We start from the raw sequence: 11,956 nt of genomic DNA on the forward strand, positions 1-11,956 counted from the left end.
GATAAGTGGGAGCAAAAACTTCCAGCTCGTTCTATGGAATCAAGCTGGTCCTTGCTCCCCCATTTTATATCCTTCTTCTCTTCTTGACTGCCTGTTCTGCAGATGAAGCCACAACATCAGATGTGAAAAGAGCAGCCTTGCAGAGACTTTTTAAACCATGTCTCACAACCAAGAAAGGTCAAATCCTTGTAACTAATCTCTTCTTTATTAATTATTTATCTATCTTATATCTTCACTATCTATTATCCATCTACCTGTCTCCCTGTCGGTCTATATCAGTTGTTCTGTGTTTGAATGAACACTGACTAATATGGTCACCCTTTAACAAATAAGAAAACTATAGTTTAAGTGTACACAGTTAGTGAATACCTGGTTAAATGGCCTAGGGTAACCCAAGAATAACTAATAAAGTAGACACCTCAAAATATTTCAGTGGTAAATTAATCTGCCATTAAATTTAATCCACTTTCTTTGTCCTAATGTATAAATCGGGGAGGGTGGGGTAAAAGGTGAGATCTAAGAGATTAGAGAAGTCCTAACCGGGACTAATGGGGAATGAAGTTCTCTTATAGCAAAGCAGAAATGTACTGCCAGATGAACTCATGAAGCAGTGCAGGAAACCTCTGAAGATGCCCACAGGCTATACTAGATGATGATACTTGATGTTCTCATACTTTGCCCATTTTTATCACCAAGTTTTTGTATTATACTTATTTGTTCTTCTTATCAGAAATTCCACTCCTTCAGGTTAAGAACTGTAATTTATTATTCTTTGAAGACCCACGACTGCCATTATAGTCATGTCCACTTAATAGGGCAAATATTCAATTGTCTTTTAACCTATAAAACAGCAATTTCATATGGTTTGGCCTAAGAGACACATGATCGCTAGTATTTGAACAATGAAATGAACGAATTGTAGAAAAAAGGCAAAAACTCAATTATCAAAGTAGGGCATCAGGTATTCAGACCTGTTAATATTATCAATAGGGCAGTGCTTCTTATAGGAGGTTGACCTTCCCAGTGTGAAAATCATGGTCAATATGGTGGTCCTTGCCTTCCTCCCAATTGTTCAAGAAATGGCCCTGGAACACCCTTAATTTCTGACCCTAAAGAAGAAATGTAGGGTTACAATGAACCAGATAACTATTCCATGGAATGGAACTCAGTCATGGAGAAGCTAAAATGGTGTGCGGTGAGGAACTACACAGACTTTTCTGGCTCTTCTTTTGAAATAATGACTGGCTACACCCAATCCATTGGGACTGTGGCCTGGGGCAGGTACAATGTGTCCACAGATGTCATCCACCAGAAGGGCTGTTTTCAGGAAGGGCTCCTAAAAATACCCAGGACTCAGAGCTTCAATCAGAGTGAGGGCTCACTGGGTGCAGCAGAGACACGGTTGCCTGGAATTCTGCCTCCTCGTTGCTGTTTATCAAGTTGGGCAGACAGTCCTGGAGAGGACAGGACACCTGGGCCCACCTGGTTTCTGGAGATGTGGTCTCACCTTTGTTTCTTTGTGGCATTCATAGCTTTTTGGAGGGAGATTGATAATAAAAAATTTGGGAACAAAATTGTAAACAAAAAATACATGATCAGTAAGCCCTGGGACAATAGGATTGTGTCCTTATTGGGCAGGACTTACAGATCATCTCTTTTGGTGTTGGTCCAGTTAAAAAGTAACTTAGAGTTCTGGAAATTTTCTCAAGCTTTGTTCAAAACTGTCTCCAATTTAAGGGTAAGGAAAAATTGACATGTTGAGAGGAAGAGGTCCAGTCACTAAAGACAGAAAGAGCAACAAAATAAACAAATTATATACTCCCATTCTTCAAAACTTTAATAATTTAGATTTAGATATAATAAAAATATTCAATATTTAGCAAATGATACAAGCAAATTTGTAAGTTATTAAATTCATGCAATTATGAACACCTTTTAAACTATATTTTAAAATGTTTCCTGCCCTGGCCAATGTGGCTCAGTTGGTGGGAGCATTGTTCTGTACACTGAAAAGTCATGGGTTCAATTCCCTGTCAGGGCACATGCCTGGGATACAGGTTCAGTCCCTGGTCAGGATGAACAGGAGGCAACCAATAACTGTTTCTCTCTCACATTAATGTTTCTCTTTCTCTCTCTTTCTCTCCCTTCCCCCTTCCTTTCTCTCTATTAATATTTCCTCCAGTTAGGCTTTTAAAACAATGTTTCCTTTTGTTGAAAGGTAACTGTTACATGGCAAGGAAGAATAATATCCTTGTTTGCTGAAGGAAGAACATTATTTTGCCTTTCAATATTACTTGCAGATTAATCATGTCAACATAGTCTAAATTATACAAGTTTGGCTGGGCTGAGTTGTGGAAAGCAGAGTGCTCACAGCCGGCTGTGAAGCCAATGATCCGAGAACATTGGCTTCACAGGCTGAGAACACACAAAAACAAGCTCGAGGTGGTGCAGGTGCCATGTGACATGGGTGCCACTTGGCCCAGAGCCCAGGTGGAAATGAGTTTTCAACAGTTTCCTCGGTTAGGAACTCCTTCCACTGGGCTAAGCCAGGCTCCTTCACAGATTGCAAACAGTGGTTCTGCATGATAGATAAACCCAATAGCTACAGAGTATGTGGAAGCAGTGAACACCAGGATACCCACTGGAAGAGGAAACCCAACAACAAAGGAACCACCAACAGATAACAAGAGAAGAAGGTGAAGGAGGGAGTGGAAAGCACACAAACCTCAATCCAGGACCTATCTGGAAATACAACTAAATAGTGGAGAAACTACCCAGTACAAACAACTGAACAAGAGCAAAAGAGAATCCGCAAAACCTTGTACACACAGAAGAACTAGATTCAACACAACCTGCCTTCACCAGTACAACAAACTACAAGAGGTGGTGGACAGAGTGACCATAAGTTAACCAGCTGGTGGGAAGGACCCACAAAAGACCCAAAAACAATCAAAACCCAAAAACAAACACAGAGACAACTTAAATGACAGCACAGGACCAGCGAGCTTGGGAGATCGAGGAGACTATACCACTGAATCTCACAGGTATTCTACCACGAAGTTCACACCATAATCCCAGGAGACCAGAACAGATCAATCTAAGAAGCTGAGGCTAACAAGAAGATTCTCACAAACAATGGGAAGACAAAGAAACAATCCCCAAATGAAAGAAAAGGAGGACACCCCAGAAAGAATTCTAAATGAAATAGAGACAAGTCAACTATTAGATATTGAATTCAAAGCACTGGTTATCAGGAAGTTCAATGAGCTCACAGTGAGCTATCAGAAACTACAGGGAAACTACAATGAACTCACTGCAAACTATATCAACATGAAAAAGGAAATAGAAACTATCAACAAGGGCCAAGAGGAAATAAAGAATACAATTTCTGAACTGAAGAACACAGTAGAAGGAATCAAAAGCAGAATTGATGAAGCAGAAGATCGAATCAGCGAGTTGGAGGACAAAGTAAAAAAAAAAAAAACACCTAGAAAGAGTAAGAAAAGGAAAAAAGGCTCAGAAAGAATAAAGAGGAACTAAGAGAAATGCAAGACAATATGAAACGTAATAATATGCATATAATAGGGATACCAGAAGGAGAAGAAGAGCAAGAAATAAAAAAACGTATTTGAAAAAGTAATGATAGAAAACTTCCATAATTTGATGAAAGAAAAAGTCACACAAATCCAGGAAACACAGAGAGTCCCAATCAAGAAGATCCCAAAGAGGCCTACTTCAAGACACATCATAATTAAAATGACAAAATTCCAAGGCAAAGACAGAATCTTAAAGGCAGCAAGGAAGAAACAGGAAGTAACATACAAAAGAGCACCAATCAGGTTAGCAGCTGACTTCTCAATGAAAATACTCCAAGCAAGAAGAGAATGGCAAGAAATATTCTAAGTAATGAGAACCAGAGGCCTACAACTAAGGCTACTTTACCCAGAAAGGCTCTCAATCAAGATAGAAGGCCAAATAGAAGGAACTTCTATTGTCTCTTCCAAGACAAAAGAAGTCTAAAAGAATACACCTCCACCAAACCAGCTTTGTAAGAGATGCTAAAGGGACAGCTCTAAAGAAAAGAAGGAAAAGAAAGAGACAGAGAGGAACACAGGTACAAAAAAGGCAATGAATAAGTACCTATCAATAACAACCTTAAATGTAAATGGATTCAGTGCTCCAATCAAAACACATAGAATAGCTGAATGGATGAGAAAGCATGACCCACACATATGCTGCCTACAAGAGACCCACCTCAGGACAAAAGACCTACATGGACTGAAAGTGAAAGGCTGGAAACAAATTTTCCAAGCAAATGGACAGGGAAAAGGAAGCTGGGGCACCAATACTCATATCAGACAAAATAGACTTCAAAAAAGGATCATAAAGAGAGACCCAGAAGGTCACTTCATAATACTCAAGAAAAGAATCCACCAAGAAGACATAAACATTGTAAATATATATGCACCTAACATAGGAGCACCCAAATACATAAAGAAATTCTTAGAGGACTTTAAGGAAAATATTGACAGCAACACAATTATAGTAGGGGATTTTAATACCCCATTGTCAAAAATGGACAGATCTTCCAAACAAAATAGCAACAAAGATATCATTGCATTGAACAATGCCCTAGATAAAATGGATTTAACTAATATATATATAGAGAGCCATTCATCCCAAAGAAGCTAAAGATACATTCTTTTCAAATGCACATGGAACACTTTCAAAGATAGACCACATAATAGGACACAAAATAAGCCTCAACAAATTCAACAAAATTGAAATCATCCTGAGCATTTTCTCTGACCACAAGGGACTGAAACTGGAAACCAACCCCACGGGAAAAGACCCAAAACACTAAAAATCATGAAGATTGAATAGTATGCTATTAAACAATGAATGGGTCAAGAATGAAATTAGGGAAGAAATCAAAAAGTTTATGGAAACAAATGAAAATGAACTGACAACTCAAAATTTATGGGACATAGTGAAGGCAGTCCTGAGAGGGGAGTTCATAGCAATACAGGCTTACCTAAAAAAGAGAAACATTTCAAACAAACAAGCTAACCCTACCCCTACTAGAACTCAAGGAACAACAACAAAGGCAGCCCAGAGCAAGTAGAAGAAAGGAAATAACCAAGATCAGAGGAGAATTAAATGACATAGAGACTAAAAGCACAATTCTAAGGATCAATGAATCCAGGAGTTGGTTTTTGGAAAGGATAAACAAAATAGACAAGCCTTTAAGTAGACTCATCAAGAAAAGAAGAGAGAGGAGAAAAATAAACACAATCAGAAAATAAACACAATCAGAAATTAAGCAGGAGAGATTACAACTGATACCGCAGACATAGAAGGAATTGTAAAAAATAACTATGAAGAACTGTATGCCAAGAAATTTGGAAACCTAGGTGAAATGGACAAGTTTCTAGAAAAATATAATCTTCCAAACTCAGTGAGAAAGAAGCAGAAAACCTGAACAGACCAATAACAGCAGATGAAATTGAAGCAGTAATTAAAAAAAAAAAAACTCACATCACACAAAAGCCCTGGCCCAGATGGTTTCACAAGAGAATTCTACAAAGCATTTAAGGAAGAGCTAACCCCTATTCTTCACAGACTGTTTCAAAAAATCCAAAATGATGGAAAACTCCCAGACTTTTTCTATGAAGCCAGCATCATCCTAATTCCAAAACCAGATAAAGACATAACGAAGAAAGAAAACTTCAGGCCAATATCGCTGATGAACATAGACGCTAAAATCCTCAATAAAATATTGGCAAATCGCATCCAACAATACATCAAAAAGATCATACATCATGACCAAGTGGGATTCATCCCAGGGATGCCAGGATGGTTCAATATTTGCAAATCAGTAAATGTAATACGTCACGTAAACAAAAGCAAAGACAAAAATCACATGATCATACCAATAGATATGGAAAAAGCATTTGATAAGGTACAGCACCCATTTATAATAAAAATACTCAGCAAAGTGGGAATACAGGGAACATTCCTCAACATAATAAAGGCCATATATGAGAGATCTACAGCCAACATCATACTCAACAGGCAAAAATTAAAATCTTTTCCACTAAAATCAGGAACAAGATAAGGTTGTCCACTTTCACCAATTCTATTCAATATAGTATTGGAAGTCCTAGCCACAGCAATCAGACAGGAAAAGGAAATAAAAGGCATCCAAATCAGAAAAGAGGAAACAAAACTGTCATTGTTTGCAGATGACATAATAGTGTACATAGAAAATGCTATAGACTCCACCAAAAAACTGCTTGACCCAATAAATAAATTTGGCAAAGCAGCTGGTTACAAAGTCAATATCCAGAAATCAAAGGCATTTTTGTATACCAACAATGAAACAGCAGAAGCAGAAATCACGAAAAAAAATCCCATTTAATATAGCAAAAACAAAAATAAAATATCTGGGAATAAACCTAACCAAGGAGGTAAAAGACCTGTATACAGAAAACTGCACAACACTGAAGAAAGAAATCAAGGAAGACACAAACAAATGGAGACATATACCGTATTCATGGATTGGAAGAATTAACATCATCAAAATGTCCATACTACCTAAAGCAATTTACAGATTCAATGCAATTAAATGCAATTTAATTGCAATTTAATGCAATTAAAGTACCAATGGCATATTTTACAGAGATAGAACAAACACTTCAAAAATTTATATGGAACCATAAATGACCCTGAATAGCTGCTGCAATTTTGAGAAGGAATAGCAAAGTAGGAGGGATCACAATACCTGATACTAAACTGTATTACAAACCCACTGTAATCAAAACAGCCTGGTACTGGCATAAAAACAGGCACATGGACCAATGGAACAGAATAGAGAGTCCAGAAATAAACCCAAATCTCTACAGTCAATTAATATTTGACAAAAGGGGCAGCAACATAAAATGGAGCAAAAACAGCCAATTCAACAAATGGTGTTGGAAGAACTGAACAGCTACATGTAAAAAAATGAAACTCAAGCACCAACTTACACCATACAGCAAATAAATTCAAAGTGGACAAAAGACATAAATATAAGCCATGACACCATTAAAGTCCTAGAGGAGAACATAGGCAGGAAAATCTCAGATATTTCATGAAGCAACATTTTTACTGATATGTCCCCTAAAGCAAGGGACATAGAGGAAAGAATAAAAAAATGGGATCTCATCAAAATTAAAAGCTTCTGCATGGCTAAGGAAAACAGTATCAAGATAAAAAGAGAACCAACCATATAGGAACACATATTTGCCAATGATTCCTCGGACAAGGGTTTAATGTCCAAAATATACAAAGTACTTGCATGACTCCACTGTAAGACAAGCAACCCAATTAAATTGCCAAAGGACTTGAACAGACACTTCTCCAAGGAGGACATACAAAGGATCCAGAGTCACATGAAAAGATGCTCAATATCGCTAGCTATCAGAGAGATGCAAATTAAAACCACAATGAGATACCACTTTACACTGGTCAGAATGGCCATCATAAACAAAGCAACAAACAACAAGTGTTGAAGAGGTTGTGGAGAAAAGGAGACCCTAGTTCACTGTTGGTGAGATTGCAGACTGGTACAACCACTATGGAAAACAGTATGACATTTTCTAAAAAAACTAAAAATGGATCTGCCTTTTGACCCAGCAATTCATCTTCTAGGACTATATCCTAAGAACACTGAAACACCAATCCAAAAGAACCTATGCACCCCGATGTTCATAGCAGCACAGTTGACAACAGTCAAGAGTTGGAAGCAACTAGGTGGCCATCAGTAAATGAATGGATCCAAAACTATGGTACATTTACACAAGGAATTCTATGCAGCAGAAAGAAGGAAGGAGCTCCTGCCCTTTGCAGCAGCATGGATGGAACTGGAAAGCAATATACTGAGTGAAATAAGCCAGGTGGTAAAAGACAAATGCCATATAATCTCACCTGTAACAGGAACCTAAACAACAAAACAAACAAACAAGCAAAATACAACGAAAGACACTGAAATAGAGGACAGGCTGACAGTGACCAGAGGGAAAAGGGAAGGGAATTTCAGGGGAAAAGGGGAAGGATTTACAGCAACTAGTATAAAGGACACATGGACAAAAACTAAGGGGGGTGGAAATGGGAGGTAAGTGGAGAGCACTGGGGGGGTGGGCTGGGATAGGAGTAAAAGACAGAAAACTGTACTTGAACACCAATTAAAATAAATTTTAAAAGTAAAAGTAAAAGTTTAAAAAATTTATAACTACTTTACAAAAATTTTGTATATACTGTCAGTATGTAAAATAACTCCATATGTTAGTCATTAACATATTATTGAGACTATTTTCTCAATTTTTATTATATTTTGAATTTATTGCCTAGAACATTCATTTGGAGTCTGCTATAAACTGAATGTGCGTGTCCCCTCCAAATGATTGTTTTTGGAGGTGGGGCGTTTGGGCAGTGATTAGGTCATGGTAGAAGAGACCTCGTGAATGGGATGAGTACTCTTATAAAAGGGACCCCAGTGACATCTCTTACCCTTGTCATCATGTCAGATTACAACCAAAAGCTGTCTAGGAAAAGGGTTCTCACAAGACACTGAATCTGCCAGCACCTTGATCTTGGATTTCCCGCCCTCCCAAACTGTGAGAAATACATTTCTGTTTTGTATAACCTACTGGTCCATGGTGTTTGTTACAGTGGCCCAGACAGACTAAGACAGGGTCTATGCTCAATGATTTCCAACTATCCCTGATAATATACTGATTTGTTCAGGTTAATAGCTAATTATATATAGTTAGCTCTATGTATGTATGTGTGTGTATGTATGAGTAGGTGTGACACACACATAACACACACACACACACACACATAAAATCTCCTTTCACTGGAAGCTAAATGAAGAGAACTTAAAAAACTTCCATCAGTATTTTTAAGAAAACATAATATATGTGTGCATATATTCAGCACTTATGTTTTTATACACATGCTATGTCACACATTATAATATGACATGCAAGCTAATTTACATACATAACCTTTAAAATACCAGTTCAGATAAAATTACTTGAATTCATGAAGATTAAGCTCTCACTTAGTAAATTAATGTTCTATAGAATAAAAGATCCATCATATTGAGCAAATTAAGGAAAAAGAATAGACAAAAGCCATATTGACTTTGCTGTCTTTCATAACTTAGTTTGCTTAACACTAAGCAGAGAATACAGGTTTTGATAATGTAAATATTAAGTAATTACCTTAAGTATTTTTATGTTTATTATAGTTATTAACATATTACAGGGGCATAGTTCACACATTGATTCTTTTTACAAATATTTTTTGAATATTGATGTAAGAGAACAACCTATCTTATTAAAAAGAGAGTCCTCCAAGATTAGAGTGGAGAATTGTTTTAGAAAGACACCATCTAGCTTGGAAGGTGATGAAGATTAATTTAGCCCTGAGTTATTCCTTGGCTAGGTGTTTTCTCATATTGATTTCTACTGAGGAAAAGGGTAAAGCATTTCCCCTTAACATCTAGCCAAGAACAGAAAGAAAAAAAAATATTTCCCCCCTTTATATACATTTATAAACACAGGATAGAAGCAAAAGTTAAACATAAAATGTCTGCCTTAAATGAGTGTATATTCTAGCCCTAAAGCTATTACACACAAACACACACACACATACACAGTTGCTATATAAGAGGAACTGATAATTCCTTAATAGGGAAGCATACAGAACACCACTGATTTGTAGAAGAGATCAAGTTAGTTCTTATTGGGGGCTATGTAATGGTGAGGATATGGATAAGGAAATAGGCTTTGGGATGAGATGCCTTTGAGTTTTGCTTAAACTGAGGCTGGGATTTTACTGTGGAGGGCTATAAAATGGTCATTCCAGGCAGTGAAAATATCATGATCAAATACTTGGAGATGGGAATATGTGGGGCATATATGAAAAATAAGCTAAGTATAATGTAAAAAATCACAGGAAGGGTATGAAGGAATATAGTGAGATTTTTGACTTACAGAAATCATATGTGAATCTTGATTAACACTCTAAGGTAAAATACATTTTATTCTGTAAAGGTAAGGAAGTAAGTGTGATATTTACATTAAGAAGAGTTACTGAAATTAAATGTATCTTCAGAAGAAGAAATAAGGTTTGTCAGGCTTTCTATATAAAAAAAATATTGAATGCGTTACTTTGGACTCAGCATTTAACATATGATATTTAATTTAATCCACATATTTTATGAGTCAAAGCAGCAATGCTCAACCTTTTCATCCCATGGCACACATAAACTAATTACTAAAATTCTGCAGCACACCAAAAACACTTATTTGCTGATAGGATGAAAAAATTGATATAACTTTGATTCATTCACACTAGATGGATATTGTTGTGTGGACCATTGTTATTTATTTATTTTTTATTTTATAATCTAAGGGAAAAGAGGTCAGTGCCCTTCACTAGTTAAGGATTGCATGTTCTTTTTTTACTCTTTTAAAAATGATTTTATTTATTTATCTTTAAAGGGGAAGGGAGGAGAGAGGGAGAGAAATATCAAGGTATGGTTGCCTCTTGTATGTTCCCTGCTGGGAACTGACCTGCAACCCAGGCATGTGCCCTGACTGGGAATCGAACCACGGTTGTTTGGTTCACAGGCCCTTACTCAATCCACTGAGCTACACCAGCCAGGGCTAAGTACTGCATGTTTTAAAAATTCTTCTGTCACACCAGTGTGCCACAGAACACCAGCTGAAAATTGCTGAGACAGGGGATAAAATGTTTATTTTATGCATAAAAATACTAACTCCAAATGATGTTATGAAACATTCATAATAAAACAGAACTTGTGATAGCAAAAAAAGGGACCCCTTTAACAGTGTAATCAACAAAATACACTTAAACAATAAAAAACCTCGTCCTTAAGCCTCCTGATCAGTGTTTAAAGATGCCGATGCTGAGACCCATTCTGAGAGATTGCAATTTAATTGACCAGTAGTCTAAACCATAGTTCCTCACAAAAATAAGGTTAAAACTCATTGATTTTCTTAATTGAAAGAGTCATCATGAATAAAAACAGTTCAAAAAAGTTGAATAAAGAGTAATAGAGCTTGAAATTAAAATGAAAAAGTGAAACTGCGACAACATAATTAGATTATTTCTCAAAGTCCCCAAATATAGATTTTGCAGAAAAATAAAACAAATTTCAAGTTGAAAGTATTTGTATTGGAAAATAGGTCTGCACAGACACACACACACATCCTTGCGCGCACTCAATATAAAGTTGATTCTTGTTATTCCTGGATTTTATATTTGTAAATTTGCCTACTTGCTAAAATTCATTTGTAACCACAAAGTCAATGTTCAACACTTTTGCAGTCATTCTCAGACAAGTATAGAGGGGGACAAATATTTAAGTTGTGTGAAGTACTCATTCCCAACTTAGATCAAACAAGCTCTTTCTACCTTCTTGTTCAGCTCTCATAGAGGACTATAAACAAGTTTCTTGTTCATGTTATTGTGTGCTATTTTTCTTGGGATTTCACTATTTAAAACAGCACCCCAGTGCAGTGCTGAAGTGTTTGTTTAGTGTTTCTAAGTACTGGAAGGCTATGATGTGCCTCACACAGAAAATACATGTGTTGACCAAGCATTGTTCAGACATGAGTCCTAGAGCCATTGCCCTTGAGTTCAATATTAGTGAGTCAACAATATATATTAAGTAAAGTATCCTTAAACAAAAACACACATGAAAGACAGACATGTATTGATTAGTTGACAAAAATGTGTGTGAACTGAGACTCACAGGAACCTAACCCTGCATTTCCCTTAGGGGCAACTATTGAGTATTTGCTAATTCAGTGTTCATAATAAAAAAAACAGTATGGAGAATAAAAAAGAAGCAACTGTATATATAATCATAAATAATACA

The 11,956-nt window shown here is 36.6% G+C and overlaps 1 protein-coding gene across 1 annotated transcript; it reads left to right on the forward strand.

The window, feature by feature from the left end:
• The first annotated feature begins 1,034 nt into the window (after positions 1–1,034).
• LOC118997382 (uncharacterized) lies at positions 1,035–1,753 on the forward strand. Its single transcript, XM_037061015.1, is given in 2 exon segments — positions 1,035–1,122; positions 1,125–1,753. Coding segments are annotated over 2 exon segments (717 nt in total).
• Positions 1,754–11,956: the final 10,203 nt, after the last annotated feature.

This window comes from Sturnira hondurensis, unplaced genomic scaffold (genome assembly GCF_014824575.4).
Source record: "Sturnira hondurensis isolate 20B ecotype Veracruz unplaced genomic scaffold, ASM1482457v3 Scaffold0013063, whole genome shotgun sequence".
NCBI classification, from domain to species: Eukaryota; Metazoa; Chordata; class Mammalia; order Chiroptera; family Phyllostomidae; genus Sturnira; species Sturnira hondurensis.